General features: G+C 41.3%; 1 protein-coding gene across 1 annotated transcript in view; it reads right to left on the bottom strand.

The window, feature by feature from the left end:
* The window catches only part of necab2 (N-terminal EF-hand calcium binding protein 2), a gene marked incomplete at its 5' end in the record, with an annotated part of 220,142 nt that overhangs the window by 89,504 nt on the left and 107,385 nt on the right, over positions 1 to 23,253 (bottom strand). The window contains 2 exons of the mRNA XM_079258623.1: positions 11,966 to 12,090; positions 12,507 to 12,643. Coding sequence (XP_079114749.1) covers positions 11,966 to 12,090; positions 12,507 to 12,643 — 262 coding nt within the window. The remainder of the gene's footprint in view (positions 1 to 11,965; positions 12,091 to 12,506; positions 12,644 to 23,253) is intronic.

The following is a 23,253-nucleotide window of genomic DNA, read 5'->3' as shown; positions in this document are numbered from 1 at the left end:
TTTAATAAAAAAAAAACTAAAAAAAAACCATTTAATAAAAAAACACTTTAAGGAAGCTCAATGCAGCTTTCTCACCTTAAGCACTCAATGTGTTTGACTTGTATATATATATATATATATATATACATGTATATATATATATATATATATATATATATATATATATATATATATTATATATATATATATATATATATATATATATATACATGTATATATATATATATATATATACAGTATATGTATACAGTATATATATATATATAAATGTATATATATATATACATGTATGTATATATATATATATATATATATATATATATATATATATATATATATATATATATATATATATATATATATATATATATGTATATATATATGTATATATATATATATATATATATATATATATATATATATATATATATATATATATATATATATATATATATATATATATATATATATATATATATATATATATATGTGTGTGTGTGTGTGTTATAGATCTCTTTCATGACTAAAGTTTGGTTCAAAATGATTAAATCTCTTCATGATGATGTGGAGGCAGTGCAATAATAACCAAGATCGCTCCATCTGGAATTCCCCAACAATCTGGGAAGCATTGCAATCAAGCAGCATTTCATCCTTCAGCTGCTGCTCTCCAGCCTTTCTGCTGCAGAAAAGCTGTTAATGTGATGGAAACTTGTAGTGAAATTAAACTTCAGCTGCTCAGGGCTCCTACGTGGGAACTAAAATGGGACCAAATTAACTTTAATGTTGATGGGAAGATGAACATGTCTTGGTCCTGTGTGATCAGATCAAGCTGCCTTAAAGCCCAGTGCTGTACATCGCTGTGATCTGCTGGGAAGACGGTCTGCTGGAAAAACCAAGCAACTCAAGAAAAGGTTTATATGTTGATATGAATGAGTGAGAATAATAATGAAAGTGTGTCTGGTGCAAACAGCTCATTACAGGAAAAATGTTTGCGAATCTCTCACAGTGAAAGGACACGTGGAAGGAAAAAAAAGCATTATGACAGAGAAGCTCCTCTTCAGTGTTGATGACTGTGGGTTTTTTTTGTTATTGTCTCTTTACAAAAGGCTTCAGAAGTGTTTTGTCTGTTTTTCTGGCAGATAATAGCCCAGCATCATATATTAGATGCAGTTTGAAGAGCTTTGAACTACCACTTTCAGGAAAAACAACAGAAGAAGCAAAACTGAGAAAAAAACAAACCAAATAATCCTGCAAGCTTTTGCTTTAAGTGCAAATTCTCTTCATTAATTATGACGAGTGTTCTCAGAGATGGAAACATCAACAGAATTTATACAAAAAATGGCTTCCTGCAGCTGGTCGGTTGAATTTATGCCATTTGTATGAATGTTTTTAATTTGCAATCCATTTATAACGTCTTTGAACCTGGATATAAATGGAAAAGCAAAGACCATACACATTTTTCATATATAACAGAGTGGAGGCCATTAAATTACCCAGCAGCTCTGGGGTTCTGTTGACTGGGACAATACATCAATACATCAGTTGTTTTTTATCATATGTAGTTTGAATAGTTTCCATCAGAACCTCTGAATCTGCGTCAGAGTAAAGCAGCACAAAACAACTCAACAAAGAAGACAGATGTTCGTTCCTATATGCAAGTTAGTCAGTAATTTATAAACGCTGCTGTGTTAATCAGCCTGCAAGGAGTATAATGGATGCTTTTAAAGAATGAAATGTGGAATCAGGGAGAGGCCTGGTGGCTGGCCTTTAAAAACATACTAATGTCTGACAGTCTCCACAACCTCACTAATTAGCATCAAGCGTTTCCCAAGTTTGCACAAAAAGTGTGAAAATGAGCTTTTGCTTATTTGCTTATTCAGCCAAGTACCCCCACCACTGCAAAGTACTTTTGCTTAAGAAAGAAACATGAAAAACATCACTTTGTCATTTGTGTTTAGTTTATTAAACTTTAATCGTGGAAAACAATGGCAAATGTTTTGCACATCTCTACAACGCTTCAACCGGGATTCCATCATTTGCGTTGTCAGGGCGACAGGATAGGCGATAGGATTTGGCTCCTAAAAGATGGGGTTCAATTCATGTCGGAATGTGTGGTTTTGGGAGGAATAAAATGGTGTAAATCTAAATGTAAATTTAGTTTATGAATGTACATTTACATTTATTAAAATATATTAAATGTTTATATAATTTTATTTTATTTTATTTCAGGATGTTTTAAAGAAAACATAAAACGGTATATGTCTTCAAAAGATTTCACATACCCCCTGGAATGCCTTCCAAGTACCCCCAGGGGTACGCGTACCCCCATTTGAGAAACAGTGGTCTAGAGTAAGTGTTTGTTATCTCATTGCTGTTTTAAATTAGACCAATTTAGTATTTTTACTATTTTCTTTACTGTTCTTTCCATAAAATCAAACAAAAACAACATTTATATTTTAGTGTTCAAAAAAACAAAAAATAAAAAGGTAAGAACCCAATTTTTTTTTTAAATTTGGGTTATAGGTCCACTACTGAACTGCTGCTAGCTTAGCATCTTTCTTGCATCCTGTTTCTTCTCTGATCTCTCTCCGGCCAGTAAAAGTCAGTCTAATGTTGGAGTCGCATCCCCTGCTCTGTCAGTTTTTTTCTCTTTTTTGTCCTCTCTTCCTATGATAATGTCCTCTTTTCTTTTTTTTTTTAATCAGCCAAAGTGTGTATTCACAACGGTGATAGTGTTGATATCCAGTTGCCTGAGCGCGATGCAGTGTCATAAAGTAAAACGCAGGTGTCAGAGGATGCCCTCGGATAAAACAAAACCTTATAGGCTACATTTCTTTTAGCCTGAGGATGCTGCAGAGCAATGACGGCTTGAGGAATGTGAATAATAAAAGTCTGTAAATCATCAAGCAAAGGCGAAAGACAGATTTAATGTTGGAAAGTCACGCAAACAGTGAGAGAAAAGTCAGAAAGTGCTGATTTAGAGTCCTCATTTCATCCTATAATGTTGGAAAAGAATATTACTCGTCTGACAAAAAATCCTGATGAGAATGGTAATTTCATAACTGTTAAAGGCTGCATGAATTTTTAATGCATCAAGTTACAAGTAATTTAATGTAGAAATTTGGCATAACTGGGGGCGTGTCCTTTTGATTGACAGCCACCCGATAACCCGCTGTAATTAGGCAGATTGTAGCCGGTTAACAGCGGGATTTAGCTTTAGCCCGCCTACCTTTGTTAGCTGCTTAGCTCCTATTTGTTCCAGGTTAGCTCAGTTAGCTCTTAGCTAAAGGCTGGTCACCGTTTGTTAGATGTCAATCATCCACCCCCACGCTCACAGCCCCCCTCTTAGCTCTACGTAACCCACTGAGCTTCACTTCAGCCTTTCAGAAACTTATGGGTGACGTCACAGAGGCTCCGTCCATCTTTTATATACAGTCTATGGTTGAAACGCACAACTCCTGGATGATTAATGAAGGTTCAGGAGGAGACTGAGCGACATTACAAGAGCTTCTGGCCAAGTCAGCAGATACATTTATGCACACGTCTGAGATCTGGCAAATCTTAGAGTTCAACTGGACTCGTCTAAAATCAGAGTGTAGAATTTTTACAGTGTGCATGACAAATGCGGTCACAGAGAGTCAAGGTGACATAAAAGTAGCTGGATATAGTGGGAAAAAAGTGTGATGCCAGTGTGTCTGTGGAATATATTTAACCCAGTAGATAACATAGAATAATACATGGTCAAATTATTATTATTGATAAGGCTCCTATCAGTGTTAATACAGATAATATGATCTTGTTGGGTAATGATGGGTTGCCAAAGAAACAAAATTATGATCCTGATACCCGATACTCACAACGCTGATACATACAACCTGAAAAAATCATTTAAAAAATCAAAGAAAATGATGTTACAACAACATAGACGTTCAAAAAGAAGGTCTTGTTCCCATCTTTGAAGGGGTTCAGAGGACAAACGGAGGAAAACCCCAAAAAGAAAAATAAACATTCAACAAACACAGTAGCGAGAACAGAAGAACGATGGTGTTTTCAGAACCCTGAGTGGAAATGTGTTCGCTTCTTCCAAATGTTCACTGTGCAGTAAATAACAAACTGGAAAGAGCAAAAGCATAAAAAAGAAAATGACAATCCTGCCACAACCGTCAGCTGAACAACAAGAAGTGAAAGAAGCTGCTTGTAAGGTGTTGCCGTCTTGTTAATGTGTCTGGAATGAAGAGAAATCAGTGATGTGTGTCGTGTCCCATATATCCTGACAACAGCGCTCCGCCGGGGCTGGAAACAAAGATTTACAGGCGCCGAGTTAGCGGCGCTCCGCGCAGAACTGTGTCACTGAAGCCATAAAATTCTTTCAAGGCAACAAATTCACGTGTAATTTCAGTTTGATGTTCACACTTCAGCTAAAATGGGTCAAGGCAGCAGCTGATGAGGTTTCTGTCACATGACAGTGTGTGTGTGTGTGTGTGTGTGTGTGTGTGTGTGTGTGCATGATGTGAGCAGGAGCCGCAGTTACAGACACCCTAACATGATGAATACGTCAAAAACTAGATCCTGTCATCCTCTGCAGTCTGACATTATTTTTAACTGCATAGGATAGATGGATCTTTGCAAGGTTCTCATCATGCCAGCACACACACACACACACACACACACACACACACACACACACCACGTTACGTCTCAAAAAGCAGAGTTTTGTAAAACCACTCTGAGGAAATATCAAACCAAGATCAACCTGAACCAGGAGGACATGATGGGAAGACTGGAGAGCAGGAGCGGTTCATGGTCTCCTGGAAAACACAGATCTGTAAAGGATGTAAAAAATGAGTGTGTTCCTGCTTATTATCGCCACTGCAGGCGGCATGCTGAGCTGATGAGGCAGGGCTTGCAGGTCCTCCTTCTGCAGCGAGGAGGGACGACTTGTAATCAGCTTTATTTATCTAATTATTTCTTTACCTCTGCGGGAAGCTTTCCTCTAACTGCTAATAAAATAAGGTTTCTGTTGCTCAATAACGGGAGATTTTCCTGTTTTTTTTATTTCACTGATGAATCGTTGCTGCTTGTGTAAAGAGTTTGTAAGAGACAAATGATTAATAAGAAGTCTTATTGATTCTTGGCTAAAACCAGCCGAAGAAATTAGCCTTCTGAAGTTTGCAGGCTTTTATAAATCTAGAAAAGAGACGGCACATGCAGGTTTGTGTGTGGGAGTATTTGCATCGGGACCGCTGGGTCACTGTGACAACTTCTGACAGAGGACTCGTGTTGTGTGACGACACGACAAACAATAGACGTGGATTTGGCCGACAGACCATCAGTCCATCTCCATCCAGGCTGAGCTCCCAAACGCTCTCAGAGCAGAGGTGTCCCTCTCAACCTTGGTGGGTGACTCATCTCATCTTTTCTGAGAGCAACACTTCTCACATATATCCAAGCTCTGCTTGAATAATCGTCTCAGCTTTGGAAGATTCCTAACAGAATGAAGTGACCTGGAAGCATCTGAGTGGCAGCCATGCTGAGAGCTGTTTGTCTAAACTCAGGGGAAAAAAGCTTTTCTGGTTCCAGTTAGCCTCAGAAAGACTGGATCATCCTGCCCAGAGGAAAGGACTTAGTTTTGCTCCACTGTTTATTGCAGATGCAACTTTCAGAGGGATACCTGATTATTTTCATCGAGTCAACTACAGCTTGTACACATGAAGTCAGGAGGACGCAACTTTTTATTTTTGTCTTGTCTTTCCTAATTTCAACTCTTGATAATAAAGTAATATTCTATAAGGTATATGATCATACTGATCAAGAAAAGACATTAGGACAACAATTAATCTGTACATCTTTACACACTTGTAATTCTACTGTATTTCTGCTCCATCATTTAATTACATTTAAACTCATTAATGTTCAGAGCAAAATCACTACATTTACACTTTCTGCTAACTTTATTAAGTCGACCTTCTGGTCCAGGTAGGAGTCCTGTTTCCTTTAGAACAGCTTTAACTCTTGGTGTCATAGATTCAACAAAGTGGAAACATTCCTCAGAGATTTTGCTCCATATTGACATGAAACATCACACAGTTGCTACACATCATGATGAGAATCTCCTGTTCCACCTCATCATGATGAGAATCCTCCGTTCCACCTCATCATGATGAGAATCCTCCGTTCCACCACATCATGATGAGAATCTCCCGTTCCACCTCATCATGATGAGAATCTCCTGTTCCACCACATCATGATGAGAATCTCCTGTTCCACCTCATCATGATGAGAATCTCCTGTTCCACCACATCATGATGAGAATCTCCCGTTCCACCTCATCATGATGAGAATCCTCCGTTCCACCACATCATGATGAGAATCTCCCGTTCCACCTCATCATGATGAGAATCTCCTGTTCCACCTCATCATGATGAGAATCTCCCGTTCCACCTCATCATGATGAGAATCTCCCGTTCCACCTCATCATGATGAGAATCTCCTGTTCCACCTCATCATGATGAGAATCTCCTGTTCCACCACATCATGATGAGAATCTCCCGTTCCACCTCATCATGATGAGAATCCTCCGTTCCACCACATCATGATGAGAATCTCCCGTTCCACCTCATCATGATGAGAATCCTCCGTTCCACCACATCATGATGAGAATCTCCCGTTCCACCTCATCATGATGAGAATCTCCCGTTCCACCTCATCACCATGAGAATCTCCCGTTCCACCACATCATGATGAGAATCTCCCGTTCCACCTCATCATGATGAGAATCCTCCGTTCCACCACATCATGATGAGAATCCTCCGTTCCACCTCATCATGATGAGAATCTCCCGTTCCACCTCATCATGATGAGAATCTCCCGTTCCACCTCATCATGATGAGAATCCTCCGTTCCACCACATCATGATGAGAATCTCCTGTTCCACCTCATCATGATGAGAATCTCCCGTTCCACCACATCATGATGAGAATCTCCCGTTCCACCTCATCATGATGAGAATCCTCCGTTCCACCACATCATGATGAGAATCCTCCGTTCCACCTCATCATGATGAGAATCTCCCGTTCCACCTCATCATGATGAGAATCTCCCGTTCCACCTCATCATGATGAGAATCCTCCGTTCCACCACATCATGATGAGAATCTCCTGTTCCACCTCATCATGATGAGAATCTCCCGTTCCACCACATCATGATGAGAATCTCCCGTTCCACCACATCATGATGAGAATCTCCCGTTCCACCACATCATGATGAGAATCTCCCGTTCCACCTCATCATGATGAGAATCTCCCGTTCCACCTCATCATGATGAGAATCTCCCGTTCCACCACATCATGATGAGAATCTCCCGTTCCACCTCATCATGATGAGAATCCTCCGTTCCACCACATCATGATGAGAATCTCCTGTTCCACCTCATCATGATGAGAATCTCCCGTTCCACCACATCATGATGAGAATCTCCCGTTCCACCACATCATGATGAGAATCTCCCGTTCCACCTCATCATGATGAGAATCCTCCGTTCCACCACATCATGATGAGAATCTCCTGTTCCACCTCATCATGATGAGAATCTCCCGTTCCACCACATCACCATGAGAATCTCCCGTTCCACCTCATCATGATGAGAATCCTCCGTTCCACCTCATCACGATGAGAATCTCCCGTTCCACCTCATCATGATGAGAATCCTCCGTTCCACCACATCATGATGAGAATCTCCCGTTCCACCTCATCATGATGAGAATCCTCCGTTCCACCTCATCATGATGAGAATCTCCCGTTCCACCACGTCATGATGAGAATCTCCCGTTCCACCACATCATGATGAGAATCTCCCGTTCCACCACGTCATGATGAGAATCTCCCGTTCCACCACGTCATGATGAGAATCTCCCGTTCCACCACGTCATGATGAGAATCTCCCGTTCCACCACATCATGATGAGAATCTCCCGTTCCACCTCATCATGATGAGAATCTCCCGTTCCACCACATCATGATGAGAATCTCCCGTTCCACCACATCATGATGAGAATCTCCCGTTCCACCTCATCATGATGAGAATCTCCCGTTCCACCACATCATGATGAGAATCTCCCATTCCACCACATCATGATGAGAATCTCCCGTTCCACCTCATCATGATGAGAATCTCCCGTTCCACCACATCATGATGAGAATCTCCCGTTCCACCTCATCATGATGAGAATCTCCCGTTCCACCTCATCATGATGAGAATCTCCCGTTCCACCACATCATGATGAGAATCTCCCGTTCCACCACATCATGATGAGAATCTCCCGTTCCACCTCATCATGATGAGAATCTCCCGTTCCACCTCATCATGATGAGAATCTCCCGTTCCACCTCATCATGATGAGAATCTCCCGTTCCACCTCATCATGATGAGAATCTCCCGTTCCACCACATCATGATGAGAATCTCCCGTTCCACCACATCATGATGAGAATCTCCCGTTCCACCTCATCATGATGAGAATCTCCCGTTCCACCTCATCATGATGAGAATCTCCCGTTCCACCTCATCATGATGAGAATCTCCCGTTCCACCTCATCATGATGAGAATCTCCCGTTCCACCACATCATGATGAGAATCTCCCGTTCCACCACATCATGATGAGAATCTCCCGTTCCACCTCATCATGATGAGAATCTCCCGTTCCACCACATCATGATGAGAATCTCCCATTCCACCACATCATGATGAGAATCTCCCGTTCCACCTCATCATGATGAGAATCTCCCGTTCCACCTCATCATGATGAGAATCCCCCGTTCCACCTCATGATGAGAATCTCCCGTTCCACCTCATCATGATGAGAATCTCCCGTTCCACCTCATCATGATGAGAATCTCCCGTTCCACCTCATCACCATGAGAATCTCCCGTTCCACCTCATGATGAGAATCTCCCGTTCCACCTCATCATGATGAGAATCTCCCGTTCCACCTCATCATGATGAGAATCTCCCGTTCCACCTCATCATGATGAGAATCTCCCGTTCCACCTCATCATGATGAGAATCTCCCGTTCCACCTCATCATGATGAGAATCTCCCGTTCCACCACATCATGATGAGAATCTCCCGTTCCACCTCATCATGATGAGAATCTCCCGTTCCACCACATCATGATGAGAATCTCCCATTCCACCACATCATGATGAGAATCTCCCGTTCCACCTCATCATGATGAGAATCTCCCGTTCCACCTCATCATGATGAGAATCCCCCGTTCCACCTCATGATGAGAATCTCCCGTTCCACCTCATCATGATGAGAATCTCCCGTTCCACCTCATCATGATGAGAATCTCCCGTTCCACCTCATCACCATGAGAATCTCCCGTTCCACCTCATGATGAGAATCTCCCGTTCCACCTCATCATGATGAGAATCTCCCGTTCCACCTCATCATGATGAGAATCTCCCGTTCCACCTCATCATGATGAGAATCTCCCGTTCCACCACATCCCAAAGCTGCTCTGCTGGATGTAGATCTGGTGACTGTGGAGGCCGTTGGAGGACAGTGAACTCATCGTCAAGGTGGAGATGATGTGAGCTTTGTGACATGGTACATCATCCTGCTGGAAGTTTCCATCAGAAGATGCTACACTGTGCTCAGAAAGGGATGGACATGGTCAGCAGCAGGACTCAGGTAGGCTGTGGAGGTTAAACCAGGTCATGTTGGTACTGAGGGGACCAAAGTGGGACCAGAAAACCTCCCCCCACCATTCCACCAGCAGCAGCCTGAAGCGTTGATCCTGACGGCAGGATGGATCCATGTTGTCATGATGTTTCCAGCAGATTCTGATCCTACCATGTGAATGTGGAGCTGAACTGGAGACTCATCAGACCAGCAACGTTTCTCCATCTTCTATTGTCCAGTTCTGGTGAGTCTGTGTGAATTGTAGCCTTAGTTTCCTGTTCTTACTGACAGGAGGGAACCCGGTGTGGTCTTCTGCTGCTGGAGACCATCTGCTTCCAGGCTGGACCTGTTGCATGTTCAGAGATGATCTGCATATCCTGGTTGGAACCAGTGATGATTTGATGTCTTGTATTTCTCCAACCAGTTTGTCCATTCTCTTCTCCGCAAACATGCCTTCATATTAACAGAAATTCCTTTTTTTTCCCCATTTTCATTTGAACTTTGGAAAATCGCCGTGATGATGTCTAAATCTCTACTTGTTTTGAGTTGCTGTCTTGTGATTGGCTGATCAGACATTCGTATTACCAGGATATATTACAGGTGAGTTTACGTGTAAACTTGGAACTGAAGTCAAAGAAATATGCTGGCTTTCTTTCAATAGAAATAAAAAAAAGATCTTTAAAGCAGAAAAAATGAGTAGGTTATAAATAAAGTAGGTTATAAATGAGTTATTGGATGGCTGAGAGGAAGACGAACAGCTTTCAGCCTTCATCACACAGCCTTGGAGCAAAATGACACCCTAACCCTGAAACAACAACACTCTTCACCATTAAGTAACACTTGTCAATAACAACATCTGCCAACTGCCTGCATACAGTTTGCTTTCAGCTCTGAGGCCCTCCTCTCACCTGAGCCCCCACTTAACTGATTTTTTTTCACTTGTCTCCTGTCAAGTTTGAGCAGTGATAAAGCGTTACCGTATCTCAACAACCTTTGAAGTGTCATTTCCCTGGCGAGCAATTTGCTGGAGGGGGTGCAGAGTGTCAAGGTGAGCATGTGCTGCAGTGTCGACTACCAGCTGCTGGAGGCTGCGAGAGCGAGAGGAGGGCGAGTACAGAGCGGGAGAAGATAAAAGCCGCTCCTTCACATCCTCAACTAAATAATCAAACAATCTATTAGTTTGCTTGTGTTTTAATTGAGCTTCACACACACACACAGCTCAATTAACACACACACACACACACACACACACACACACACACACACACACAAAGTCACACTCATGCTGCAGCAAAACATTTGAGTGGACTCGAGTACTTTTACTGGTTTAATTTCATTAATTTACTCCCAGTTTGTTTCTTTTAACTGGTTACATGTCAGGAAATACAACTTAATGAAATGCAACTTAACGTTATCCCATCAAACGGAGCGAATTCTGCATGTAAGGAGACAAACCTTCAGTCGGGTCTGTGTAATCCCTCACCATGGTCCAAAGCCACTTTAGCCTCCTTGTCTACAGTTTTTTATTTTCTTTTTTATTAATTTATGTACAAATATGTCATTAATTTATGGAGTATTATGACCATGTACAAAAGTCAGATGTAAATGTCAGCATCTGATACAGTTAGCATTTGGCTAATTCACCTGGCAGGTTATTCTGATGGGGAGGTGGGGGGGGTCTTCTATTTGCAAAGCAGAATGATAAAGATTTTCAATGCATTATTTTAATTCATTATAAAAAAGATTATTTGAGCTGTTTTTTGTGTTTGTCAAGACAACACTGAATTTTGTTTCATTTTTAACGGTAAAGATGAAACGAAGGTAAAACGTTGGAGAGTAAAAGTCAATTAAATTCTCTTTAGACTGGTTTTGCTGATGCAAATACAAAGAAGCAAGTAGTGTGTAAAAATCGTATCATAAATATTTTGGTAACACTGAGGAATACTTTGATCTTCCTCTTTCTCTCATCATCTTCCTTCACTGTTTCACTTCCACCAACTCCTGCGAATCGCGCTCCGAAGGAATTTATCCACGCAGACATTTTCCATGGCGGGGAAACAGCCTCAGACCTCTGCATGTACCCGACTGAGGGGTTTTACAATGGAGAGTAAATCACATATGAATGAGTGTGTGTAGTGCAGGCTGCTGTAAAAACTGCTGAACAGCAGTTTGTCTTGGATTTGTGCTCCTCCAGACTGGCGTGGGCTCTCTACGGGAACGACATATGAAGCTAATCACACAAACAGATGGCGTCCACCTGTAAGACGAAGGCGTTCGTCACCTGAAGCCGTGTTGATGGTCCTGACGGCCTCTCTGGCACTGACTCTGTTGTTTGGCGGATAGTCAGGAACGGCGTTTTGATGGCGCTTCTCTGACATCCGTGGACTTGCTTTAGAAGGCTGATGGCTGGAATACAAAGAAGAATGGTGGAAAAGGTTGGATTACAAAAGGAATGATGGAGAAAGGGAAGAAAGAAGGAGGACATGATTTGCATCTGAACGAGTGATTTAAGAACGGCAGATAGAACGGAGGGATACGGGTGAAATAAAAGCTGATGAAAATGTTATGCAGCAGGTGAAAATTGGTTTTTGTGTGTGTGTGTGTGTGTGTGTGTGTGTGTGTGTGTGTGAGCAAGAGCGACAGATGTTTTAACCAGAGAAGATTTATGCTTGAAACACTGCCTGGTTTCCATTACAGCTGCTGACAATCTGGGTTTTACACATAATGCAATGACACGTGCGCGTCATAAACTCACACACACACGCGCGCTCACACACACTCAATTTCACACATAGCAGCCAGCGATACCCTGGTGGACTCACCCCAACTGGCTGTGCTGCTCGTCAATCGCATCCACTGCACTCTCCACAGAGCTCAGCAGAGACTGGATCTGATTGGCCGATTCTTTCAGAAGGAAGCGGGTCACAAACTGCTCCATGTTGGTTCCTCTCTCATACACCTGGAGAAGAGAAGGGATAAAGAAAAAAAGCACATAAATGTACATGTCTCTTATGAAAACAAGTCAATAGATGTCTTCATTCTAAAAATCTGAATCAGGTCTTTTTGCTCCACAGATTCACCAGTTCACCAGTTCACCAGTCCACCAGTCCACCAGTTCACCAGTTCACCAGTCCACCAGTCCACCAGTTCACCAGTCCACCAGTTCACCAGTCCAACAGTCCACCAGTCCACCAGTTCACCATTCCACCAGCCCAACAGTTCACCAGTTCACCAGTCCAACAGTTCACCAGTCCATCAGTTCACCAGTCCACCAGTTCACCAGTCCAACAGTTCACCAGTCCATCAGTTCACCAGTCCACCAGTTCACCAGTTCACCAGTCCACCAGTTCATCAGTTCACCAGTCCAACAGTTCACCAGTCCATCAGTTCACCAGTCCATCAGTTCACCAGTCCACCAGTTCACCATTCCACCAGCCCAACAGTTCACCAGTCCACCAGTTCACCAGTCCATCAGTTCACCAGTCCACCAGTTCACCAGTTCACCATTCCACCAGCCCAACAGTTCACCAGTCCACCAGTTCACCAGTCCACCAGTCCACCAGTTCACCAGTTCACCAGTCCACCAGTTCACCAGTTCACCAGTCCACCAGTTCACCAGTTCACCAGTCCAACAGTTCACCAGTCCACCAGTTCACCATTCCACCAGCCCAACAGTTCACCAGTCCACCAGTTCACCAGTCCACCAGTCCACCAGTTCACCAGTCCAACAGTCCACCAGTTCACCAGTCCACCAGTTCACCAGTTCACCAGTCCACCAGTTCACCAGTCCACCAGTTCACCAGTCCACCAGTTCAACAGTCCACCAGTCCACCAGTTCACCAGTCCACCAGTTCACCAGTCCACCAGTCCACCAGTTCACCAGTCCACCAGTCCACCAGTTCACCAGTCCACCAGTTCAACAGTCCACCAGTCCACCAGTCCACCAGTTCACCAGTCCACCAGTCCACCAGTTCACCAGTCCACCAGTTCACCAGTTCACCAGTCCACCAGTTCACCAGTTCACCAGTCCACCAGTTCACCAGTCCACCAGTCCACCAGTCCACCAGTTCACCAGTCCACCAGTCCACCAGTTCACCAGTCCACCAGTTCACCAGTTCACCAGTCCACCAGTTCACCAGTCCACCAGTCCACCAGTTCACCAGTCCACCAGTCCACCAGTCCACCAGTCCACCAGTCCACCAGTTCACCAGTCCACCAGTTCACCAGTCCACCAGTTCACCAGTTCACCAGTCCACCAGTTCACCTCCCGACATCTATTCAGCAGCTGAAGGGCTTCTCAGAGTGGACAAATAACAAAATGAGGCTAAATCATTTTTAAAAAGTGAGAATGCTGCTTTTATGGTCATTTTAAAGCAGTTTTTACTCTAAAACCCATTCGAACAGTTTGGTCAGAGCTTAAATTATGACCCATGGGGGCATTTTTAAGAAGCAAAAGTGCTGTTGTTTGCTTCTGGACTGAAACTTGTTTCAGCTGGGAGGAATAAATATGAGGACAAGCTGAGATATTGGGCTCCTCCTCTCCTTCAACACAACACTAAAACAAAAAAACATGCAAAGATGGATAAAATCTTCTGCTGTCAGCATCTCTGACTGCACCAACGTCTGATTCACACGGTCGCAAATGAGCAGCATGGCTGTATGTTAACACAGCTCTCATAACAGCTGCTTCAGGGTCTTGAAATGTACAAAAATGAGAAGTAAAATAGACAAAGCTATGTGAACGTGGGCAGTTTGGAGTGTTTTAACTCAAAAAAGAGCTTTTTGAAGCAGAGGGGTGACGTTGGATGACGGATTCATAGCAGAAGTACCTGAGCTGCCCTTCTATCAAGGTGAATTCAGTAAACTACAGATGATCTGAGAGCTTCAGATAAGGATGGAGCTGGGGGCTCCAACTGCATTGACCTTATCTCTGCAACCTTTTAATTATTTAGGATATAACTGCCTGCTAAAATAGACTCCCAAGGAGGCACAGCAGGCCTGTCAAGCATTTTTAGAAGAGGCGTACACAAAGCTGTGGTCAGGTTGGGTGTTGTCCTCTCCAGATTACAGCTGCAGCGTAATGAGAGAGGGATTATTCTGTTGACTGAACCATAAGCCGCCATCGTAAGCACACCAGCTAATCTGGTTAAACAGTCTACAACTTACATGAGCAAAACAAGCAGCGTGTTTAATAACTGAAGACTAAAAAAGTAAAAAAGCAAAGCAGCAACTCTGACATGCTTTATGCAGTTTTTAACAGATGTACTACTGAGGCCTTAGCGTGTGAATCTTAAACATCCTTTATTTCCCAATTAAATATGATTCTTCTTTTTATCCATTTATCTATTCGTAAATGGTGTATGCATTTATCTGGTGGGAAAATCGAATCGAGAAATTGAATATCGGGATATTTTGCTTAACATTTTTTTTGTTTGTTAAAAAAATCAATTAAAAAAAAAAAAAATCCATGATAAAATTTATGTAATTTTTAATGTTTTTCTTGATCTTTTTACTTGTCTTCTTGGGTGTTATAGCAGCAGAATGATGGTCTGGCAACTGTGTTCTTTTTTTCCTCGTTGAAATCAAGAAAAATGAGCAAAAAAATAGTTTTGTACATTTTTTTTTTGTTTTTAATCTACAAACATCAACAACAAAAGAATTGTGAGAATAGCAATTTAAATCGAATCAACACCCAAATATTGGAATCGAATCAATTTGGGACAAAAGCATATCATCACAGCCCTAGTCACGGAATCACAATATAAAACAGGATTAATGGTTTGTGTATATCTTTTTAATTTTAAAAAAAAAATTTTTTTTAAATTATTATTTCAATTTTTCATTCTAATTATTGTGTATATCTAGTATCCTGGTTATCAGATTGTATTACCATGGCAACTAATGAGCAGGGAAGGTTTTCTAGCATGAGGTGAAAACTCCACCTCCGTACCATTCAGTTCTGCTAAAGAATCAAATTTAAAAAAAAAAAAAAAAGGAACATGAAGTGTGTGTTGTGTGTTGCAATGTAACTGAAACACACTGATTCAGAAAGTGGGCGTAAAATCCGAATCAAATCCATCAAATCCGATCAGATTACTTACATTTAATAGATTTTATTCAAGAAACACATCTAGGTTGCCTGCTGTCCCAACAAAGCCGCATATCCAACCATAATTAACTACACATGTACTCCAGAGAGTGGAGTTAGTCGGTCATGTCAGCTTTTCTGTCAGAAGTCACAGTGCAGTGATTCAGGAAGACAATTAAGCTTGCTGTGCAGTCAGCCATTCTCCTCTTCGCTCTAATCAAAGACAAACTGTCCCACGAGAAGCTAAATCACACAGGCCATACTGACTTCCATTATCACAGTCAATGCCTTTTACAGACATGCAAACACACAAACTCATCCGCTTCACCACAAGTGGGAATCATTGATTCAGCTGTTTTTCAAGAGCTTCCAGTGAAACTGCAAAACACACGTCTATGTAACACAGCAAAGAGAAGGCAGCGCTCCCTTCTCATCCTGATGCAACAGTCCTGAGATTAATGATTAAACATGTATAAACACACAGAAACCATAAATAGGAATCTTTACAGTTTTGTTTAAAGGACTAAACGTCCATTATGACTTTATAATGGACACCTGGTGATTAAGAAAGGAAACACTAAGGAAGTCTTGAAAAATGATGTTAGGTAACAAGTATTCCTTTTCTACAGAGATGTTCAGGATTAGAAAAGTGTGTTAAACACACACAGTACTAAAATAATAGTCTTCAGAGCCAAAGAAGACAGATTAAAAGTCAGCTATCAGCATCAGCAGCTACATAAAAACTAAAGACAAAGTCAGAGATCTTGGTCTAGTTCTGGACTGACCTGAACTTCAGCATCACAGTAAGACAGATGTAAATTCGCCTTTCATCACCTAAAGAACATCTGGAGGATCAACAGAATGATGACTCAGCAGGATTTCTGCATTTATCTTTAGTAGACTTGAGTACTGTAACGCTGTCCGTACAGGTCTCCCATAAAAGTCCACCAGACAGCTGCAGTTAGTCCAGAAAGCTGCTGATCAAGTCCTCAGTAAGACCAAGAAAGTGGATCATAAAAGTCCAGTCCTCAGATCTTTACACTGGCTTCCTGTCTGTCAGAGAACTGACTTCCAAATCCTGCTGTTAGTTTATAAAGCACTGAATGGTTTCAGACCAAAATAGGTTCAGGATCGTCTGGTTTGTTATGAACCAATCAGATCTCTCAGGTCATCAGGAACAGGTCTACTTTCTGTTCCCAGAGGAGAAACCAGACATGGAGGCAGCGTTCAGTTTTTATGCTCCTCATGTGTGAAACAAACTCCCAGAAAACTGCAGGTCTGCTGAAACTCTCAGCTGTTTTAAATCAAGATTAAAAACGATTGTATTTGTCGCACTTTATCAAAGTAAATGTTAATTCCTCACACTGTAACTTTTATTTAATCCCTTTTGTTTTCTTTTAAACATTTCCCTTGTTTGTTTGTTTTTAATGCTCTCGACACCTCGCTGTAAAGCTTTAATGTTTTTATGTAAAACACTTTGAATTGTCTCGTACATGAAATGTGCTGTACAAGTCAACCTGCCTTGCCTTTACGGTACAGGATTATGTCAAATTCACAATGAATCTGTGATGCGATAACGCTGATGGACTGGTTGCACTGGAGTTGTGCTCACTTTCCAAACTGGGAAAAGCTTGGACATCAATGCGGTGGGGAAATGAGGGACTTAGTCGAGGATAATGTTTGAGTGGTGGAAATAAACTGTTCTAAGCTCGGCTCCAGCGATGACCTGCTAGCTCCTCGCTCATCTCCGTAGCAACCTATGAATGAATGTCTGAGAAGACTTCTTCAAATTTGACCTTTTTCATCAAACATATGCAAACTGATATTTTCCCCATTCTCCAAGGTCTGAATGAACTAAATATACCAGTTAATTTGATCTTGGACCTTGGCTATGCCTGCCTCAGGAGCCATGTAGTTTTATTGTTGACGTTTTTCAGAAAAAATGCAAAATTCGGGATTTTATGTCCTTGTTTTCTTTGTAGCTTCCCAGAGGTTGATCCTGTAGCACTGAAAGTTGTACCAAATGAAAGCTAATAAAATGTTCTTGCATATGGTTGGTAACACATTAACACCTGTGTACATTTGAACTCATTTTTAATGCACAAGCAATGTCAAACATTCATATTTTTCATGCTATGGATGACATCATGTGACACATAACTTTATCTCAAAATTGTTACTTTTAATGCACATACATCCCATCCTATCACTAATTGTGTTTTATCTCTTCATTTAACATTGTCAGTTAAGAATCCAGCGAAAATTTACACAGGTGTTAATGTGATAACAACCATATGCTTTTGTTTGGTACAACTTTCAGTGCTACAGCATCAACTTCTGGGACGCCTGAATGAAAACAAGGACATAATATCCTGAATTTTGCATTGTTTTTTAACAACGTCAACAATAAAACTACAGGTTTCTTGAAGCAGGCATAGCCAAGGTCCAAGATCAAAATAACTGATATATTTAGTTCATTTAGATCTTGGAGAATGGGGGAAAAATATCAGTTTGCATATGTTTGATGAAAAAGGTCACATTTGAAGGGGTCTAATGTCTGAGCACGAGACAGGCTCAGGTTGTATCAGCTAGGATCTCCCGTTCACAGTGGATTGAAATGGTTCATCCAAACCTTTTTAATTGATTAACCCTTCTTGCTGGTGATTAAAGCCTGACCAATGCAAGTTTGGGTGTTTGAATGGCAACATGTCACATACGTTTAACAATTGTTTCATAAACATGTTAAAAGACAAGCGCTAGACAAACAGGTTTAAGGAGGGACTGGTAAACTGTGTTGTTATTGATTATCCTGGCAGGTTTAGCTCCAGATGAGCAAGCTGGTGATCATTTCTGACAACAAACCATCACCAGTTCTGCCTGGACACTGGAACATACTGAACTTGGCTTGCCCATTTAAACTGCAGAGAAACAATCATAAGAGCCCTGCAGGAAGTTAAAGCAGCAACACAGGAGCAGAAAATCTGATCAATGCTTGTTGGGTTTAAATGCAAAGTTAAAAATCTTCCACTGTGTTTCCTTATAAAGCGGGCGTGCATATAGTTACTACATCCCACAGATCATTCTGGAAAGAGCCATAAAAGGTTTTTAAAAAGCCACTAAATCCTCTCAGATAATCTGAGTGATCAGTGGGAAGTTTATTGCAGCATCATGGTGATGAAGATCTTCACTAAAACCTGACATGTTCTATTTCAGATAGTTTCAGTAGAAATACTGTTGTCACTGAATGCTAGAATATATTCCCTGAACATCCTGGAGACGTTTGACCCGCTGCTCCGTGCACACTTCTCCAACCTCCTCTGCAGCATGCTGACGGCACATTTAACCCGCAGAGTTTGTGATTCCAGGTCTAAAGATTTAGCGCAGCTGATCTGACCTGATCTGAGATCCTCATGAATATCAAGCCCAACTGTTTTATCCATTCATGTTTTTCTGGGTGCTTTCCACAGTTTCTGTGCTTCGGCAAAACAATGCGTGCTTTTTTTTCTGCTTTCCTTTAACTTTGCGTTCAAACTGCAGCTCTCGGGCCGTCCGTGCTTTTCCTCAGGTGATCTTCCTTTTAAAACATCCAAAGTGCAGAGCACCATTAAAAAAATCAAACGTGTGCATTCTGCGTGCTCCACAGTTCACCTACAATCTTTCTTCTTATTCCGTCTGTGTCCTGTGTGTGTGTTTCACACCCGTTTCCTCTGCCAAGCATGTCTCACGGGCCTGACTGCAAAACCTGGGATAGAAAAGCTGTAATCTATAATTCACACAGATCACTGACCTGAGAGGAGAAGATACAGCGTCTATCACTGCAGGCTCCCTGAACACAGCCTGTTGATTAGCTACGGTGTGTGTGTGATTATATCTGGAAGTGTCTGAGAGTGTGTATCTATTGCAACAAATTAGCTGTTTGCACATATAAATGTGTGAAAGCACTTTCTGGTTTGTGCTGATCCATATGAAAACTCTCCAGAACTTAGCAGTACCGCTCGTCTGAATGATTTTGTTTTATTTTATCAGTGTTTTAAAGACAATTTAAAGACGATGAGGAGAATTTACAGAGTGGAAGTGGGCTTGTTTTTGTGCACATTAAGAGAGTGTGTAATTGTTCCAGATCCACTAGCTTTACCATCCACCTACACATATGCATTAGTGGGAATAGCCTCCCCATCCACCAGCATCCACACACACACACACACACACACACACACACACACACACACACACACACACACACACACACACACACACACATACATGCATGGAGCCTTTTGTGATAAGATGAAGGTGGCTGATTACAGGAGATTGCAGAAAGTGGTAATCAGTGATTACAGGGTTAGTCTCGTTAGGGGAAATTATTCCATCTTCAGCATGTCTCAGATGGAGACACAGCGGCTCTGTGGAGAGGGAGGGTTGACAGTGATGCAAGCCTCCAGCTCCACTAGCACGGTCACCTGATAACTCCACTGCAATGAGTTTCACCTTCAAACACACACAGAAGTCTCCTCTGGACTGAGCTTTGCAAAATAAACTGGAATAACAAAAGTCATGAGCATATAGACTGATTGTATGTTATTATGCTGCCATTTAAAGTAAAAAGGCCCCACAATGCACTAAACCACAGAGGGGCTGCTTTGCTTGAGGCCAGACAACAAAAAGCATGAAAAACAAATGTCAGTCTCTCATTCCTTTTTGCATCCGGAGCAGTGCTCACCAGGGCTGGGCGATATGACCATATATGTCGTCTGGACGATAGAAAGTGTCCATCGTTTCATATGAGGTTCTGTCGTTTACGCCAAGATAAGCTGCTTTACTGCAGTATTTTACATCAAAATGCACTTTACGGTATACACGCTGCAATATCTAAACAAACATGGAGGAAGACGGTAGCAGACGTGTTTCAGAGCAGGATAATTCACTAAAAGATGAGCAGCCAACCCAAACTGATGAGCTTGTTCATAAAGGAGCGGAGATTTCTGTTGCATGGATGCAGTTTGGATGTAAAAACATCGACGTGGAACCAACAACAGACTAGCTCACAGTCCCAACAACAGACTCGGACACAACTAACTCATTTTATCACCTGCGCAGGAATCAGGATAAAGAATACAGAATAAAGAATAAACTTCAGACGCAAATAAAATCACTTCATTAATGCAGTACATTTAAGATAAGACAATGGTATGTATGGAAATGCTTTATATCAAATATATTGCTGCTTTAGAAAGAACAAAACAAAAAACAAATAAATAAACCTACAATCAACCTTTATTAATGGTCACCCAAAGTGTTTTTATATCCGTGTTCACACAAATAAACTTCTTTGAGTGAGTCTTGCATAAATAAAAATGAAAAGAAAATCAGTAGTAGGAAATTAAATGATATATTTATATTTAAACTGACAAATATGTCATCAAATTGATGAATTAACAGTGAACTAATGTTCATTAGTTGATGATCAATAAAGGAACAAGTAAACACACGAATCAACATTGAGATAGATCATTACTTTATGATGAACAACAGGAATTCCTGATAAAGTCTTCATTAATAAAAACGCATTAGTCCATCATGAGTTACATTTTACCTAAGTTTATGATTTGTACCATTATTGTTAAGTGTTGCCAGCTGATGATATGTTTGTAAAAAGCTAACAACATACCTGTTGCCTGTTAGATACTCTCCAGCTTCCACACCAAGGCAACGTTGCTCATCGACAGTTTAATTATAAAGTATTTAAACCTGCTGACGTTTAGTGGTTAATAATTTGTGTTATCTTTGTTTAAACTACATTTAAAGACAATCTAAAAAGGCAATATGTGTCGTTCAGGGAGTTTACCTGCTCTGATGAGGATCATAAAAGACAGCTGAGAACATGGTGTCCTCGATTCTTTGTGTCACAGTGGGAGTGCGTACAACACTAGCGGCATGTACTGATGTGGAAAATGTAGCAAGCAAAGCTAATAAAGAAAAAAAGAAAATCTGCTGCTAAAAACAACAATAATGACAGAATCTGAAGGTTTAACAGATACAACTGCATATAAATCCTTTTCTGTGTCTTTAGATCAAATTAAATGTCAAATTTAATCGGAAAAAAGCCCCCATGCCTTCAGTTGGGTCAGTTCAACACACATCTGAGGGATATATTTTAGTTGTCTACCATTACAGCTGATGGAGCTGTACAGCTGAGGTTCTGCTATGCTTCTAGTAGGCGACTGTGCACCATCTCAGATACCACTGTTAGCACTAGTGTTACCATGGGAACATGGGCTATCGACTCGGTCATCTGAGCTTTCTGTGTGGTTTAAACCATCAAATATCTAAATACATGAATGGTATTTAGATAAATGATGGTTTAAAGTCAACAGCTTCCAGGCAGGACAAGGTACACGACACAGAGGCCCTGAAATGTGATGACACAAATAGTGTACATTCCACCCTTAGTGAGCGGTCCATTGGATGGCTTGGCCAAGTCAAGTGAATGTAGCCAGTCCACATTCCCAAAGACCTACTGTAGGGAGAGCTAGCAGAGAGCACATGTTGGGCAGGACGACCTTGTCTACACTACAAAGACGTCTGTAAGAAAGACATGAAACTATCAAAAATCAACATTAGCATGGAAAGCCGAGCAGAAAACCTGTCGTCTTGCAAAGCCGAAGAGGCCACAGACAGGGAGCTTGCTGAAAGGAAAGGTAGTCAGAAGGAAAAACAGCAGCTGCCGAAGCACGGATCTGCGTCTTTCAAGAGTTGGACTTGTTAGCCTATCGAAAAGGTGCAAACAGAAAAGCCAAGCGGAGGCTAGCGCATCACCTCTTAGAAGCAAAGGATGCCAGTGTGAGCTACACTGGCAGAGCTGGTACTCTGGTATCCAAATATAGTTGTGCTCATAAGTTTACATCCTCTTGTGATGATTTTTTTTTAGAGAATATGAAAAACTTTTGTTCTGCTCATGGTTAGTGGTTTGTGAAGTATCATTATCTATTACCAGCCTAATGTGTTTGCTCTTCTTCAAAATACCCAAATGATCCTGATCAAACGTTTACACACTCTGGTTCTTCATATTACGTGTCTCCCTCATTAATGACGGATCAAAGTAATTTTGGATGAGGCACTTTGTGGTAAATATGGAATCAGATTTGTTTCAGAATCTCCTCGCAAAATGTTTTAAAATTCAATCAAAAAACAACAAAGCTGTGTCACTCCAAACCTCACCGGCCAATCGGAATGCGTCCCTGAAAGAGCCCGCCCATGAAAGGTTTGTGTCAGAAATAAAACCAAACAATCAAGAATCAAAACCAAAGACTGTGAAGCGCAACCAAATAGAGAGAAGAGAAAAAGAGGAAGAGGAAACTGCAAACAAAACTACTCAATTGAACTAAATAAAAGCCTAATCATTTTCATGAATGATAATTTTTGATTTTAAGATAATTTATTTTACTTTAGTTTTAGAAAGTTTTGGGTTTAATGTTGTTTTT

Source organism: Telmatherina bonti (genome assembly GCF_933228915.1).
Source record: "Telmatherina bonti genome assembly, chromosome: 2".
NCBI classification, from domain to species: Eukaryota; Metazoa; Chordata; class Actinopteri; order Atheriniformes; family Telmatherinidae; genus Telmatherina; species Telmatherina bonti.
The sequence above is the reverse complement of the archived record's forward strand: the minus strand, read 5'-3'. Positions and strand labels throughout refer to the sequence as shown.